This window comes from Lygodium microphyllum, chromosome 16 (assembly GCF_053477565.2).
Source record: "Lygodium microphyllum isolate KBCC chromosome 16, Lygodium_microphyllum_v1.1.10, whole genome shotgun sequence".
NCBI lineage: Eukaryota > Viridiplantae > Streptophyta > Polypodiopsida > Schizaeales > Lygodiaceae > Lygodium > Lygodium microphyllum.
The window spans coordinates 133,174,331-133,192,693 of NC_141150.1; the positions used below are offsets into that span (position 1 = coordinate 133,174,331).

The 18,363-nt window shown below is 39.3% G+C and overlaps 1 protein-coding gene across 1 annotated transcript; it reads right to left on the bottom strand.

The window, feature by feature from the left end:
• Positions 1–4,022: 4,022 nt before the first annotated feature.
• On the bottom strand, positions 4,023–7,102 carry LOC148023455 (uncharacterized). Its single transcript, XM_087696425.1, has 2 exons — positions 5,249–7,102; positions 4,023–4,747 (listed from the first exon to the last, which is right to left on the bottom strand). The coding sequence occupies exons 1-2, from the start codon at positions 6,459–6,461 to the stop codon at positions 4,497–4,499; spliced, it is 1,464 nt and encodes a 487-aa protein (XP_087552551.1). The 5' UTR covers positions 6,462–7,102; the 3' UTR covers positions 4,023–4,496.
• Between the last annotated feature and the right edge of the window lie 11,261 nt (positions 7,103–18,363).

Below are 18,363 nucleotides of genomic sequence, written 5' to 3' on the forward strand. Positions count from 1 at the left end.
TCTCTCTCTCTCTCTCTCTCTCTCTCTCTCTCTCTCTGTGTGTGTGTCTCTCCCTCCCTCCCTCCCTCCCTCCCTCCCTCTCTCTCTCTCTCTCTCTCTCTCTCTCTCTCTATTGCACATGCATAAGTCAACCTTTGATCTATAAGTTAGGGATGGCTAGGTTAAGTGCACAATAGATGCAGCATGTGCATGTATCAATCACTCCTCTGATAATTATGTCGTATATACATCCAAACATGCCCTATCCAATCACATTTGTATAGGGCATGATTGGATGTATATAGGGCATGAAATCACATATATATAATTAGCTTTGAATGATTTAATGTATATTTCTAATACTAAAAAAGAAGTAAAGTTGGTAATGTATATCTTGTCCTATACATGTATGCCCTATACATGCATGTATATCATGTCGTATATACATGTATATCATGTCCTTATGATCCTATACATGTATATCATGTCCTTATGATCCAGGTGTAATTATGTCGTATATACATCCAATCATGCCCTATCCAATCACATTTGTATAGGGCATGATTGGATGTATATAGGGCATGAAATCACATATATATAATTAGCTTTGAATGATTGGATGTATATTTGTAATACTCAGAAAGAAGTAAAGTTGGTAATGTATTCAAACAAATACTAGCTGTGAAGAGGTTTGGTCATATTTAGGGACTTTATGAGAAATGAAAAATATGTGTGTTTGTTTTCGCATCTATAGGCGCGTTTATAAACGCAGATATATAGACGTGTTCTATATACTAGCTTAAATAGACGCTTTGATACACATGCTTATAAACACGCCCGCTTTTTCGCGTGTACAGTGCACGTCTATAGGGCCTTTCTCTTGTAGTGAGAGGGAGTATGGGAGAGGTCAAGAGATAGAGTAAAACAACTAAATATATTAATTTGTTTGTTTGTGTAGGTTGCTATTACACTCATTAGCATGAGTCATGATCAAATGAGGAGAAACACCACTTCATGGCTAGCATGGACCTCGAGACCACACAACTAATCCGATCCTTGATGCAATTTAATAGTCCTCATCACAATTGACATAATGTGTAAAGTCACTGTACTTCTCTCCTAACTTACATAGTCAATGCACTTGTCATGGTCGCTTCTTAGGCTCTCATAAATTTAGTGATCATAACCCTTGTAGAGATGATGGTGCTATCTTAGTATCATGACAATGGCCCTCATCTCAATGAAGCCCCTTTCCTCGTTATCATATGCCAAAGTGTTCCATTTGGTTCCTTTGTCCAATGGGCTATTAGGGCCTCCTTTACCCACTCTTGTACTAGGGGGATTAACACCAGACTTTGCCTCTAGAGTTGAATACCTATTACCCTAAACTGAACTCTTACTCCCTCATGCTTGTCAACCCCATATCTCATTAGGCCAGTCATGTTGCTACTGATTCCCCTCCTTGTCTTCCACACTTGAGAAGCTCAAGACACCTGTGACTTCTCCTAGCTTCTTGTACTTGATTGACTATCATACAAGTCTATTTATCATGAATGATGAGAGAAAAGAGAATTATCATTGGGTTGCATGAGCTTGTTGTGTAGGTGTACAAGTATAACTTACCAAAGAAATGGAGAGATCAAGATCCCAAGAAAATGGATTATTCCATGAGGAGTTTCCATAGCCCTTTGCTAGAGTAGATTTTTCCATGATTACATTCAAATGCATATTGTGAAACACATTTGCCACCTTCATTCAAAAGCACATGATGCCTCTAATAATGAGTTACAAAAGCCTAGCTATGAAGGGTAGTGGGAGAAGATAAGTAAGCAAATAAAGGAAAATCATGATAGATGGAGACAATATGAGTTGTAACTAGCTCATGGTCACATCTTAGGAGCAGTGGTTGAGCCTCTTTCGAGGCAAACTTTGTAAGTGTCTTTCTCCGACTTGTATTTGTTGTAGATCTAGATTTTAAATTTCTATCCAATAATCTATCAATTTTCTCTAATATTATTGTGTGTCTACTATTTTTCTAGTATGGGAAAACTAGTCATACGGTCACCAAGCTAGAGAAGGAGTATGTGATGCACCATGGAATAATGGCACTCCTGAAGAGGGTATGGGTATATGGAGGAGAGACAATTAGCTCTTATACACTTATATGCTTGCATTTTATTTTCTCTTCTTCAATATCCATAACCTATGTCTCTTTCTTATTGCAACATTGGGTAGAGGAGGGATTACGTGAGGATGAGATCTTTGGTTAGAGATCTCATTACTTTTTACTTAATGTGGCGACATACATTCAATAATACCATTAGCTAGAATTTGTAGTTTCAATTCTTATGTAGATTTAATTACATCACTTGGATTCTTATCATTTGAATTTAAACATACTCATTTGGTGTTGTTTTATCACTTCTATTTTCAAAATGCTTTCTTTGAAGGCTCAGTACTATGTTTGTTATTTTATGCAAAGCCTAAGTACTTTGTTTGAGTTTGTTACGATAAGTATCATGTTTATTTGCATACTTTGATGGATTTTATACATTACTAAAAAAAAATTGTGTAAGCATTAATATTTGCATCAAAATAAAATCCTACATCCATCAGAATATGCTTTAGAGATTTTCTGTGCATGTCAAAAGTGAAATTAGTAATTTTGATAGTTGCACATATTCTGACACTTATATTGATGGATATGTCGATTTAGTCAAACCAATGCTTTTATTAACTATTATTCAAATGGTAGAGTCTAATGTTAGAAACAAATTCATGTGCATTTTATGTCTTAAATATAATCGGTATTTTCCTCATCCCTTGTAGTGCTATTTTTTGACACCTTGGAATATTGGCTTTTGCAAGCCTCATGTCATCATCCTTTGGCATCAAATCCCCAATATTATGAGCCTCCACGTCTAAGGACGAGGACAAAATCTTGCATCTTAATAATCAAGCAAGGTGATTGGAGCAAAGAATCGCATGCATGTGTGATTATTGTTGGGAATGCATGCATAAGCATGTAGAATTACGATACATCATAATATCATGTACTAAATATGTGATTGCAAAATATCTAAGGTAAGCACAAAGGCATAAGGGGAATTATTGAAGTGTTTTTCTAGTCATTTTGTTTGAGATTCTTGCATTGAGTTGTTCAATGCAAGTGCAATATCACACCATACATATACATTATATCTATTTTAGGACTTAATATGGTCAAGGTACTAGATGTTTTTATAAGTTTGGTGTGGATGCTTACTTGAGTAAGAAGTATCATACTTTTTGGACAACTACGAATTGGAATAGATTTATGGGTATTTTTATGGATACAACATGTGAACATGCTTGGTTTAGGTCATTGTGTTGCACATCAATGTATTTTGTTTGGCATGCAAAGTGTAGGGCATTGATGCATATTTACTGTGAATGTTTTCTCATGCTTAAGATATGTCAATAATGTGGATCTCTTAGGATAGCCATGAACATAAGTCTTGTGAAGCACTCATTATGGATGATTAAGGCATCTACCAGAGCATAGTGTTTGTGAGAGCATTACAATGAGGCATTTGGATCCATGTATGGTTTTCTTTTTAGTGGTTCGTGAAGAACAAGCAAGAGATGCGAGTCACTACAATGTGATACTTGTCATATGAGGTATCTAATTTGCTTGTGGATCCTTTGTTAAACTTTTTGAAATAAACGTTGTAATTCCCATTAAACTAGGAATGCTAGAGACAAGCAAGAGATGTGAGTCACTACAATGTAACACTTGTCATATGAGGTATCTAATTTGCTTGTGGATCCTTTGTTAAACTTTTTGAAATAAACGTTGTAATTCCCATTAAACTAGGAATGCTAGAGACTTAAGTTTTAATTGCTTATCAAAAGATTTAGACTTAACTCCTCTCTCTCTCTCTCTCTCTCTCTCTCTCTCTCTCATATATTTTCACTCTCCTGTAATAAATCAACGATTCTCACCAACGAAAAAAAAGGAAGAAGAAGAAGAAAAGAAAGGGAACATGCTGTAGCTCTCGCTGTAGCAAGAAAGAAAGAGTTGTCTTTGAGAGTAGAGATTCGATGTATGAAATTAACTGCTCTGCAGGGGCACCCAAAGAGCTTTCATCTTGAGTTTAATAGAGGTTAGTGTAAGCAGATTCTGCAGCCAACCGGAAAAAGTCCGGGTTGGTATGAAACTGAGAAAGAGAAGAAAAAAGAATGGGAAGATTAACGTCGATGATCGATCTGCTTCGACAAGTTAACCTAAACCCAGCTGCTTATCCCAACCTATTCTCTTCGCAGTACTTAGTTAGGAGAATCTTTTGAGCTGTAATTCGTGTCATATATACTAAAAGAATAGCCTGTCGAAGAAAAGACGAATGATTGAGACTGGACCTGTCTCAGGAGTAGACCTCCCATGATAATATATGTCGTGATTTGCAATATTCGATGTTTCAATTAGGAGAATACTGTATGAGTTGTCAATTTGACTGGTGGAGTGTTGCAAGCTGTTGCTACTGACCTAGGCGGAGCTCCAGATCTAGTGCAGTAGCGCCGTGCGGTACTACTACGAATTCAGGAGGATTATCATGCCTGCTAATGTTGAATGTCGCGGTATTACTGTCAGTGCAGCTGGTCTTTTGTAGCACCTTGATTGTTTGGTATGGCTGAAAGGCTCCTGTTTGCAGTCTTTTGATTGGTCTCGGACTCTTGTGCAAGATCGTTGAGTGTACATCAGAGCTGTTTGCGATGCTGCTGCAGCGGCCTGCCAGTAAATTGATAACACAATTTGAGCAAGCTAAGAAAGTTTATCATAATTTTGTCAGGGTGAAAATATGCATGAACGAGCAAATGTTTGCATGGAATGTTTGATATCTTCCGTGTAGAAGCAACCTAGGATAATGGAAAAGAGTTAGGAGATTCTTAACCATATGTACTGCTTGATTTAAGATATGTTTAGCTGAAGTACGAAAGGAGAAATGATTCAGAATAACCATTACGGAAGATCAAGGTTAGAGGGGGGTCTTTTAACCGTATATATGCACTGCTTGACCTAAAATGTTTAATGCTGAAGATATCCACGAGATACGCTCGCAGATTAATTATATGCACTGCTTGACCTAAAATATTTCATGCTGAAGATATCCACGAGAAACGCTCGCAGATTAATTATAATGGAAGATAAACAGTACGGGCTACAATAATTGGAATCAGTTTGCATTAAAACAACTGTACTTGTTAAGGTGAAGACGATTGAAATATTTACCTTCATGAGAGATCCAACTGCTCCTGCTGCTGCTTGTTGTACAGGACGGTGAAGTTGTGCAGCGATTTGAAGGTGGATTAAGAAAGAGAGGAAGAGAGGTACTGAGTAGGTTAAGGTCCGGAGGGGCAGGAGGAGCTGCACCGGGACGAGAAGGCACGGGAGAAGGGAAGTTGAGAGCACGGGTTAGTGAAGGGCTAGAGCAGCTCATAGCAGAAGGCGTAGACGTAGAAGAGCTAGCGCCTGGTGCGGCTGTAGGAGAAGACGACGTCGACCTAGTGGGGGAGGGTAGACCAGAGGCGGCGGGAAGAGCAAATGGATAGAGGAGGCTGCAATATAAGAGAGGATTAGATGCGGATGAATATTTTGCTGCTCCTGCTGTAGCATCTGCATGATCAGTACGATTATGGTTGTTATTAGGGCTGCAGGAAATGGCGGAATGAGCAGCAGCTGGCGCAGTTGTAGTGATCATGACATGGTTGGCCGGGGCGCTAATTGCTAGATTGGGGGGGCTCGTGGCGGCCGCGTAGCTGAGGTTGTGAAGGAGGGTGCGTAGGGAAGGGTACAGGCTATTATTATAAGGCATATTGTTACCAGGAGGTGGTGCCGTAGTAGCTGGCCGAGGTGATGGCGCAGCAGCTGCTGGTGAGGGTGATGGTGGGGCTGGCGGGGATCGGCGGAGGCGGGCCCTGTCACGGCGGTGGACGTTCATGTGGCCGCCGAGGGCCTGCGCGGATCGGAACTCGCGGCGGCAGAAGGCGCAGCTGTAAGAGCGCGGCGGCCACATCATCGCGCCCGCGTTCGCCGTGCTGCGCGACACGTCCTCCGCGAAGGCCCGCACCTCCCATGACTCCTCCTCCTCCTCCGACTCCTCTAATTCCTGGCCGCGCACCAGGCCGCCGCACGGCGCCTGACGTTCTAATACCTCCTCCTCCTCCTCCTCCTGACGACATGCCCGCAGTAACCTCTGACGTAATAATACCGCTTCCTGATGACCTTGTGCTAACGTCGATCTCATATTCGACCCGGCAGTATGATGCCTCAGAGCGACAGCTTCAGCGTCCAGTGTGTTATAATCCGCATCTGCAGCTGCGAGCTTAGCCCCGGGGCTACAGCTGTTATACCGGAGCTGAGAGCTGGCTGAATAAGCTGGTGCTGCCCCGTCGACCGGCGGACCTCCCTTAATCTTCACGGCCCCCGCCATGATTCTTGTCATCTATGAAACCCGAGATCTGCTCCCTTCTCTCGCAGTCGGGTCTTACCTTCAGTCAACGCCCCGCCTCTTCTGCTTCCCTGTCGTCAACACTAGCTGCAGCGGCTGATACAAAGCTCCTAACAACGTCTCTATGTGCATGAGCTCCCGGCGCCGGTGGAGAAGGAGGGTTTGGGAAGCTTAAATAATGTTGTCTTGTAATGATTTTAAGTAGGCTCATAGGCCTGTGTGAAGCCCAAGGAAGATCGCCAAAAGAGGCACTAGCAGGACTGGTCCGAGGTGCAATGATAGGATACTTAAAGAAGCGAACCGGACTAGCTCCAGGGCCTGATCTGCTGCTGGATTGAAAGCTACGTCTCTCTCTCTCTCTCTCTCTCTCTCTCTCTCTCTCACCTATCTCTCTCAAGTCTCTTCTCTACTCCGGCCTTCCTGCCATTAGCACGGCGTAAGCATTTCTCGTTCCTTCCGCAGCTCGATCTTTTTCATTGTACGTATGACTTCGTTTAAGATTATCGTTGGCTGGCCTTTGATCAGTACTGAAGAACATGATATTATTCATCAACACCATAGACTCGTCTAGTCAGGAGTCTGATCTGATCTGAGACCTGCAGCAGAGGAGAAAAAGTTTAAAGAAACGACTCACGAGGACAGAGCATTCCACGTGGAGCTCCAGTGCCTCTGGGAGGACCCTACTAGCCGGCTTCTCGGCGATGAACGCGAGAAAGCTAGCTGCTGCCTACTACCGACGTCCCTACAAATACCAAAGGAACCTTATGCTGTCGCTCCAGAAAAATAATATTTCACTCTAGGAAAAGTGACATGCCACACCACTACAGTTTACAAACACATTATACATACACTGACACACACACAAGTACTTTTCACATGTATACCATTGCTCATTCAGAATATTTTTATTTGAGCTCTCCACCTTAAGCTCGTTTAATATTAACACATCTTTCTACACACGTAACTGCCCAATCTTCCTCTGTGCACGTACCGTTATACCCTAACATTGAAGCGAAAGTTCACTTGGACAATATTGGCACGCCTTCGAAGGCATCTATTTCATAATTCGAAAGCTAAGGCCACTTAAGCATGTCTATTGCGTGTTAACGTGCTTGCATCTAATTTACCAAACTCAAATCGCTATTGGCTTCTGGTGGCCATAGATAAGAATTTGAGCTATAATAATATTTATTAGAAAAACTAGGCGCTCTGCACCTAATTTCCCTCCACTGTTCACACCAAAACTGGCAATTAAGAACTTTTAAACACCGCTGTTACTATTGGTTAACACATTTTATCTCTTGATGCATGTCTTATGTATCAATATGATCAACGACCAGTTGAATCCTTAAAAACAAACCATGAGAGTATTATACCAAAGGTAGTGGCTAAATGTTTGGAGAACATAGGATGATCAAGTGGCTTAATGATCATCAACACTCTACATAAATCATGATCCCTTCTTTAATATGCTTATTGGAGACCTTCTAAGTTATTGAGCCTTCTATTAGAACTTATGCACCTCATTCATGCTAAGAAGTTTGAGGTAGAAGGTTGTGGTGTCATTAAATTGAGAAGTTGATAGCTAGGTCCATGCTTGGATTGATGTGCATACTAAGGTCACAGGGAGATCAGTCATAAATATATGTATGTATCACATGGGTTCAACATAAGGGATTTTAAAAATACAATTTTTACACATTTTTTATATATAAAAGGGTCTCACATAAAGGGGTTACTTACAGACTGCATAAAAAAGGGTTATGTTTTATTAAGGAAAAAATCACAGATAAGGATATTTATAAATGGGCCTTGAATGCATACGATATAGAGGAGGATATACATATAGTGAACTCCTTGGGACTAAGGTTGCCGAGAGGGGGGCTTGATATAGATTTGTTTGAAACTTAAATAATCGCGTGCATGTTTTTAAGTAAATCCCACATTAGTAATGTGTTTGCAAGGGGTATATATGTCTTTTTTAAAATTAACTATTACATGCAAAGTGCATTGGGAAAGTGAGACACCTCTGGAGGGGAAAGGGGGTTATATATATTTGTCTGAATATTAAACAATAATGAGTGAAGCAAGATGCATGGCTGGAGTAAGGTGTTATATATTTTCATTTTAATTTAAATTAGCTTGCACTTTGCACACCAACCTAATGAGCCATGTGCTACCTAATGGAGATGTGTTACATGTTTCTCTATGAACCACAAAATATGAAAACATACTCATTTCTAGACCAGAACACATTTGGGAACTTATTAGATAAGTTGCATATTTATCCTAAGGAGATTCCTCCAAATTTCCTAAATAATCTTGTAGAAACAACTTATTTTTAGAGAAAAGCCAAAAAAACAATATGTGAGTTTATATAAAAACCGTAAGATTTGTGTTCTTAAAGATAATTTTACTATGGTGTCAAAGGTCATTAAAGTTATGTTCTTTTTATCTACATAACACCATCTCTTGATGCCATAAATCATTACATCATAAAATCAATCTATTTTTGTAAACAAGAGCAAATGAAGAGACACAATCAATATTGCAAGGCTTTACAAATTAATAAATCTAATAGTAAATTTTTACTTTTCATGAATATGCCACACAAACAGATAGAGTTACTTAATGAAAAATTTTAACTCTTCATGTTCATATCCATACTTAACTCTTAGGTCTAATCTACAACTACAGTTTTTTCTATTTCATGGGGATGTTTTGACAGTCTTCTTTGCATAACCAAGTGTCAAGGATATTGAGTATTATATACTTTCCACGTCTCCAATGATAACTAGAATCCTCATGGCTAGGACAAACATCATGCAAGTGGCATATCAAGTAGTTAAGAAGATTATTAGAATACCAAAATCATCATTTTTGCATGAATACAATCAAAATGATCAACTATTGATTAGTAGGAAGGCACATATTAGGGAAAAGCATTAAAATGATGCTCATGACGTAGCAAAATCCCAAAGATGGCAACATATAGATCTCCTAGCATGTAATGAGAATATTGATGCTTTTAAACTTTAAGACGATAAAGATAATCATGGATCACCATGATTGCACAATAGACATGTCCACAACTACCACAAATGCAAAAGAGCTTATATTTTTTATGATTTGGAGCATGAAAATGATGAGAATATTCATTCTAGTGTATAAGCCATGAATCAACATAAGTGCTTTCCTACTAATTTATCATTGCCACTAAAGATTCAAGTAGCCAAATGGGGATTAATAAATCAATGCTCAAGTTTATTCAAATGTGCTTCTTAAATTCCACAATGCTTACTTATACTACTTTAGTTAACCTCATAGCTTTGGACATGGATCCTATTGGCATAGCGTTTGGTGGATGTGATCGGTTAATGCAATTAGATAAGATTACCATGGAAGTTTCTCAACATTACATGGATTTTATTGGAATGAAACGTTTGGTGGATGTGATCGGTTAATGCAATTAGATAAGATTACCATGGAAGTTTCTCAACATTACATGGATTTTCTTGGAATGAAACGTTTGGTGGATGTGATCGGTTAATGCAATTAGATAAGATTACCATGGAAGTTTCTCAACATTACATGGATTTTCTTGGAATGAAACTCTTGTGCATCTTGATGGAATACAGGTAGATTTTTCACTTATTACCCATTAGGAAAAAAATGAACTCACAAATGGGCCCTTAAAAATAATATAGTTTAAGATGTGGGCCTTTTGGATTGTCCAATAGGAAGGCTAGATGTTGACATCCATGGAGAGTGAATCTTCTCTCTCAAAATCTTGGGTTTCTTGTGTTGTTTGTCTTTTCTGTTGTGTTTTCAATAGAATTTGATCTTGGCTCTAATTGTTGTTTTCTTGTAGAGTTTATTTGGAGCAAGAGGCAAAGGTGTTAATCTCTCTCTCTCTCTTTTTCTTTTTCTTTTTTGCTGATATCTTTTCAATACAACATAATGTTAGTTCTAACCCTTGTTGTTTTATTACAGAGATCATTTTGGGTGACATTGCATAAGTGCTAATCTCTCTCTCCCTCTCTCTTTCTCTCTCTGTGTTTCCTCTTTTCTATTGTTTTTCAATATACCTTCATGTAAATACTAACTCTTGCTATTGTCTTTTGCAGAGATCAATTTGAGCAAGATTGGATAGGTGTTCATTTCTTTCTCTCTCCCCATACTCACACACTCTCTCTTTCTTCCTCTCTGCATTATCCCTTTTCTACTATCATTACAATAGGGTTTGATGCTAGTTCTAACTTAAGGATCAATCGTTGTTGCAGCACTTAAGACAAGGTAGAGCAGAGATTTTGTAGCTTAATTTACAGGTAAATCTACCATATTTTGTGGTGCCAAAATTTATTCATTTAATTAGTGACTTTTATATTTGATGGGATTGATGTTTTCTTATGTCCATCATTTGCAATGGGTTTTGATCAGCAATGATTCAATCTTATCTTGAGCAAATCAACTTATAAGTAAATTGGCCATGTTTTGTATTCCTTCTATTCATGCAGTTATCTAGATATTTTTTGTTAAAAGAAATTCATGCAAGTATTTTTGTTAAAAGAGATTCGTGCAAGTATTTTTTTGTACATGCATGTATTGTACAAGGTTTAGGTGAAGCACATAATTCTCGATTAACTATTTTGATGTGGTGAGTAATTCATTTGTGCTCGATGATATGGATCTGCTAGAAGTCGATGGTTCAAAAATCCTCTGCTTTATTGGTTCTATGTGTCCATTCGAATCTCCATGCCAATTGGCGATGACCCATGAAACTCTTGTATCATATCATCCATATAACATATAATGTGTTGAGTCTTAGAATATCTCAGGTGTCAATCCAATGTGCTTATTAAGCTTTGCATGCCATGTGGCTACTATCCTTGTAACAACTACTCTATAATACCCACATTTCATACAATATATTGAGTCAAATCAGACTCCTATTCATTATAATAAAAATTATTTTGGCTAAATTCTTTGAGTATTCTTGTGCTATTATTTTCATTATATTTCATGTAAATGGTATTATTAAAGTGATGCCTTGAAATTGAATCTATACTTTATGTCAATGTACATATCCACATGTATTTCAATGTCGATGTTTATGTTTGTTTACAAAAGTGTAAACATCTCTTAATGCCATGTTGATTTGTATGCTATATTGGTAACTACTATAAAGACTTAAAATGTTTATTATTTACGGGTTAATACATACTTCTTTACATCTAATGCATAGGTTATAATGCCTAAGACAAGAACAAGCATTCGATAGAAGTACGTAACAGAAAAGATGAAGAAGGGAATTGGATCAGTGATACATATCATTGCTCGACTTTGGTACATATACGTCCAAGTATGAAGGGAGCTTTCAGGGTGAAACCATCTGCAATTGCAGATGTATCAAATCAGTGGAAGGGTAAAATTTTAGCTCTCAAACAAAGGAATGTTGATTCTCACCTTGTAACAGAGGCATTTGTACAACATGTCTCCATGCAAAAATAAATACACATTGCGCTCGTTGTGCCCTTTCAACGAAACATTGCAAACAGTAAGTATTTGCAACTCATTGAGAATGAGAAATTTCATGATATCTATGTAACAACTTGTCTCGTATTTACAGAAGTATACCCTTTGAATTGCTGTGAGTGGCAAAATGTTGAGAGTTTCACAGGTTCTTTTAAGTGTTACCACCTCGAATTTGGTAGATTTCTCTTTGAGGGGCGTACAGCTAAGCAACTCGCAAAGGACCTTGTTTTTTTCTATGACTCCAAGTACATATTGCCCAAGGGGGGTCGAGAATATGGAATCCTTGAGTCTATGCACACATCGAATCTCAATAGTATAGAATGGCCATTGTGTAGTAGCGACATTTTGTACATGTGTAGCACAAAAATTTCAGTAGACATATTGAATTCTATGAAGCCAAGCACTGACTCAAAGAATGCACATCTATGCTGGTTCATACCTATTGCAATTTTTGCATGCATGTTCAAGGAATATAAGGGTTTAAGACGTATCAAAAGCACGTACGTCATAAAAAGTGCATCAAAGGATTATGTAACAAGGATTCTCGGCAAAACTTGGACATAAAAAATGACTCACAGTCCTGACACAGTGGAGTGTCACAGCAAGGGATATGGCTTTCAGGTAAATCTTTTCTCTCTTAGTTGACTATTATCTTACTTTGGGATGAATCAACTAACTTTCCATTCCAATTACAGGTACTTTGTCACACAACAGACTTTATGCTTAGTGTTCAAGTATCGTAGATGGAGGATACTCAAGGACAAATGGTTGTGCCTTAATCAAGACATGCGTGAAAGTGCAGCTCTGGATATTACTATCGTTTGTGAGGATCGGGAGCCGCAAGTGTTGCAAATGGAGAATGATTGGGCCTTGAGTATAATGCACTAGGAAATTACAATGTTAATGTAGAATCCACATATTAGCTTCTATTTTAAACTAGATGGTAGAAAAATTCGAAGCCGAGCTAAGGATACTGTTACCAGCAGAAAATGTGTGGCTCCACATATTTTAGAAATTGTAGAGTCTCCCTAAAAATCCTAACACTATAAGTTGTAATATCAGACACCTATAAATTTTTAAATTTTTTTGGCCAATAGAATATTGTCACTTGTAAACTTGTAATATTTAAAAATTATGGTATTTATACAAAATCATACACTTATTATACTGTTTTCACATCAATACATTTAAATATGCATGTAAACTTTACAAAGACATAAGTAAAGCCAAACTAAATATTGTATGCGAACACAACTTAATGGTTTAAAACTTAAGGTTTTTAAGGTACAACTAGTTTAGTTCTTGTTTCATTATTTTATTTCACACTTTCTCTCTTCATCTCTTTATATCCACCACATCCCTCCTACCTGCTATGATGAATGCTCGCTCACACTTTGATGAGTGGATCCACAAGACTATCTTTGTCAGCCAGGGTGACGAGATATTTCAGGTTTTCTCTAAGAACTTCAACCTTGAAAGCGTGCTCTTACCGCTAGATCCCCCCTTCAGGTTTTGGAAGACTTTGTGAGTACCATTGCTACTTGCACATACTCCATCAAGGGATCCGACATGACTTGGGTGCCTCTTAAACAACTCATGGTATTTCAGGCAGGGAAGAATCACCTAAAAGTGGTGAATAGGTGTTTGGCCCACGTGGATCCTTCGCACAGAGTATGCACTATTCCCATGGGCAATGCTCCAAGTACAGTATCTTTGGATCTCGCGGAGTGTGATTGCACATTGGCAATTTACCTCCTTGCATTGGATACATCCCTAGAGGAGGAGAGCGATGAAGATACAACTCCATAGGTTATTGCTATCACATATATGGGAGAAGAATCGATTTAAGTGGCAAAGCAAGGGTTGGCTCTCATGGTGCCATCTTCTTCAGAACAACCATAAGTCAACAAACCCAACCTTGCCTCCTTGATGCCCATTGAAGTAGATGGTGTACAATACTTGCTTCTATCAGATATACTGCAATACTTGGAAATGAAGAAATAAGAGTTTCTTTCTATCCTAGTTAGGGATTCGATGGAAGACCTGATCAATTATGATGACATGGATATGCATCCGATGATGGAAGAGGTTGGAAGATATGATGGCATAAGCTTAGATACAGTGAGTGCCATCATCGCAATACAAGAGCATATTACCTTGGTTGAAGAAGATTATCTTGTGTCGGATGCTGAATTTGATGCACTATAGTATGATCTATTCGGACCAAGGCCCCAGCTTCCTACCAAGAAGTTTGTAGATTCCTCTGCCCAAAGAGGTGCCTCGCTTTGACACACGAGGAAATGAAGATACAAGATGATCTGGAGAAGGTGAGATTTCTAACTACCATATATTTTTATGTGACGAAACTTGAAGATAGGGTGCATCTGGTCCCCCACAGTCCACCGATGAAATCTTGGCCAAAAATTATGCTTGCAGCTGCCCTGTCCAAAGTTTGGTGTCTAGGACCACTTTTTGGGGACATAAGGGTGTGTCGAGTTCCCCGGAGTCCATCAATGAAATCTTGGCAAAAAATGATACTTGAAGCTACCATGTCCGAATTTTGGTGGGCTGGGGCCACTTTCTAGCCCTAGAAAGTGGCCCCAGCCACCAAACATCGGATAGGGCAGCTGGCCCTAAAAAGTGGCCCCATCCACCAAACTTTGAATAGGACAGTTGCAGGCATCAATTTTTGCCAAGATGTCACCGGTAGACTCCAGGGGACCCGAGTACCCTATCGTCAAGTTTCGTCGCTTTATGATAACTTTAGGCTAGTCACTAAATATACTGTTTGATTTGACTTTGTCATTTAGGACATATTGTATATGGATGAATTTGTATCAAGGCAAGGAGGAGCTCGGCATGCAGATCGACGAAAGGATTCAGCTCTGAAGGAGTACATTGACAACCTTATTGCAGACTTGGTGGTCTTCCATAAGAAGTGCTCACCACTAGGGCAAGAAATAATCATAAAAATTCAAGCTTTAACCAAGTTTGGGACCTTTTCGAGCGATATCAGTGACATCTAGCTTGGAGAAGGTGGTGATAATCAAGTGGTCAAATCTTCTTTACTCGTTTGACCAAACGCATGGTATAACAATGTGTGTGCTTGCTACATTAGGTGACCTTGCTAAAGTGTCAGATCCGGTTCTCCTAGAGAAATAGTTGAAGGGGGAGCACATCATTTTTGAAGCAAAGAAGGAACTTATATTTTCATCGAAAGCTAGCCCCTCCTCTCCACCGCTGAAAAAGCCAAGAAACAATTGAGAGTTCTTGTTGGCTATCAGCTTTTTGTATCTACCATCACTATCAGCCATCCTTGGTCCAAAGTCTGACATCTGGAACCACTTTCCTAATTTGGCCTCTTGGCCAACTAACGAGTGCGTGTGTGCGGGCAAAGCCTGGGAAGGTAGAGTCAATGTGGCTCCATGCACATGAACCCGCTGATATTCATTGAACTCCATCTGTGGACCTATTCTATGCATGCCACATTGTCAAGCTCGCCATGTCGGATGTATGAAACATGTGATTTATGCGAAGGATACGCGAAAAGTGTCTAAGAACTTTTTGAGGGATGGTTTGCTCTTGCAAGTCTTATCAATACTTGTGAGCACCACACTTTGGTCATATCTCCATAGTCTCGTATTCTCCTCGAAACAGTATGCAATCGTTGATACATGCATGGATGTTATTGTAGTCCATGCCAAGCTTTCATAAAATATGTCGTGCATAATCACAAGACTCACGCATGGTATTTGCATGTGGTAATATATGATATTTTAGTAACCTGAAAAAAAATCATAAAATACCTTGAAAAAGCACAAATATTTTTTATGATAGTGCCGAAAAGAAATCAACGAAGCGTATATACAAGGTACATGAACAACTCGGTCACACTCGCATCGCTCCACTCGTATTTTACTTGCACACTTAGGAATGCAAGCAATGTCTTTAGGCGAGATACTCAGCACCCATCATATAATGGTATAGATACTTCCTCTCTAAGTGGATCAGAAGTCTCGACATCCATGGGAATCAATGCATCGATCATTGCCTCCATCTCAGGCTCCAAGATTGTAGGTAAGTCTGGAAGACTGTCTGTCTCCTCTGGTATTGACGGTATAGATTGGGTAATACCTTCCAAGTGGTGGATTGGCTCAGACACTCCATCTATCGCATGCCCACGAACTCTTCTAATTGGTCGCAAAGGGAGCACTCCTCCTTGGGACGAGACGTCGCCTTCCTGGATAGAAAATTTGCCAGCCACACCCAATCTTCTTGTATATGATATTCAATTAGCTTGCGAGTACAATGCATAATTGATATTAACTTTTCTTACCATTTGCTAAAAATCCAAGGTCGCCTGATCAATGATCTCAGATTGAAACTCGTCGAAGCATCGTATGTGTTCTATAGACAATCGACGTTTTCGTCTAATTGCCAGCTTGCATTGAGAGCAAGGACATGGGATATGCTGATTAAGATACGCCTCGTAATCTTGAACAACAAGACTTTTATCGTTTTCCATTTTTTCTACGTTACCACAAACAATTTGTTTTTATTATCATTCTTTTTTTCTTTCTTAAATTATTTGAGAAGGGATTTCTTCTCTTGTAACTCGGCAAAAATTAACGTATGTAAAGTCTCCACCTACCCACCCATAAATTAACGTATACATGTCGGAGTGTTTCCCATCTCATGGTGTTGTACCGGACCTCGCCACCACTCTCTTTGTTTTTTATCCATTCATTATCTCCTCTCCTTCTATCTCTCTCTCTTTTTCTCTTTCTTTATTATGCTGTATGTTTATTCCCTCTCTCTCGTTCCTTCTTCTTTTTTCTCTTTCTCCCCCTCTCTCATTTTCTTTAACGATCACGACTATGACGAAGATCACGACCACGACTACGACTACGACCACAACTACGATCATGACCACAACCACTACGACTACGACTATGACTACGATGACCACGACCACGACTACCACTACCACTACCACTACCACTACCACTACCACTACCACTACCACTACCACTACCACTACCACTACCACTACCACTACCACTACCACTGCTACGACCACGACCACGACTACCACTACCACTACTAGTATAATAAACAAGAAAAGAAAAAAAAAACGACCATGACTATAACCACGACTACCACTACCACTACCACTACCACTACCATCATGACGACCATGACTACGACCACGACCACGACCACGACTACCACTATCACTACCACTACCACTACCAGTATAATAAACAAGAAAAGAAAAGAAAACGACGACCACGACCACAACCACAACTACCACTACCACAACCACAACCACGACCAAGACGATGACCACGACCACGACTACGACTGATGAAGATGACGATGACTACGACCACGATCACGACTGCGACTGCGACTGCGACTACGACCACAACCACGACCACGACCACGACTACAACTATGACCACGACTATGACTGCGACTACGACCACAACCACGACCACGACACTATCACTACCACTACCACTATAATAAAGTGTTGAAAATAAGAAAAAACAACGACCATGACCACAACCACCACTACCACTATAATAAACAAGAAAAGAAAAAAAAAACTACTACTACTACTACAATAAACAAGAAAAGAAGAAAAAACTACTACTACTACTACTACTACTACTACTACTACTACTACTACTATTACTACTACTACTGATACTACTACTACTACTACTACTACTACAATAAACAAGAAAAGAAGAAAAAACTACTACTACAAAAAAAAAAAAACCAAGAAAACTAAACAACAATAAATAAGAAAAGAAAAGAAAAAACTACTACTACTACTACTACAAGCAACAACAATTAATTTCCTTTTCTCTCTTCCTCTCCCTCTCTCATTTCCTCTCCCTCCCTCATCCTCTCCCTTTTTTTCTCTCTTTTTCTCTCTCCTCTCCCTCTCTCATTTTTTCTCTCTCCTCTCCCTCTCCTCTCCCTCTCTCATTTCCTTTTCTCTCTTTCTCTCCCTCTCTCATTTCCTCTCCCTCCCTCACCCTCACCCTCTCTTTCTCTGTTTTCCTATTATGTTTAATGTTTTTTCGCTCTCCTCTCCCTCTCTCATTTCGTTTTCTCTCTTCCTCTCCCTCTCTCATTTTCTATCCCTGTCTCACCCTCTCCCTCTCTTTCTCTTTCCCTATTAGGTTTGATGTTTTTTCTCTGTTTTTCTCTCTCCTCTCCCTCTCTCATTTCTTTTTCTCTCTCCTCCCTCTCACATTTCCTTTTCTCTCTTTCTCTCCCTCTCTTATTTCCTCTCCCTCCCTCACCCTCACCCTCTCTTTCTCTCTTTCCCTATTATGTTTAATGT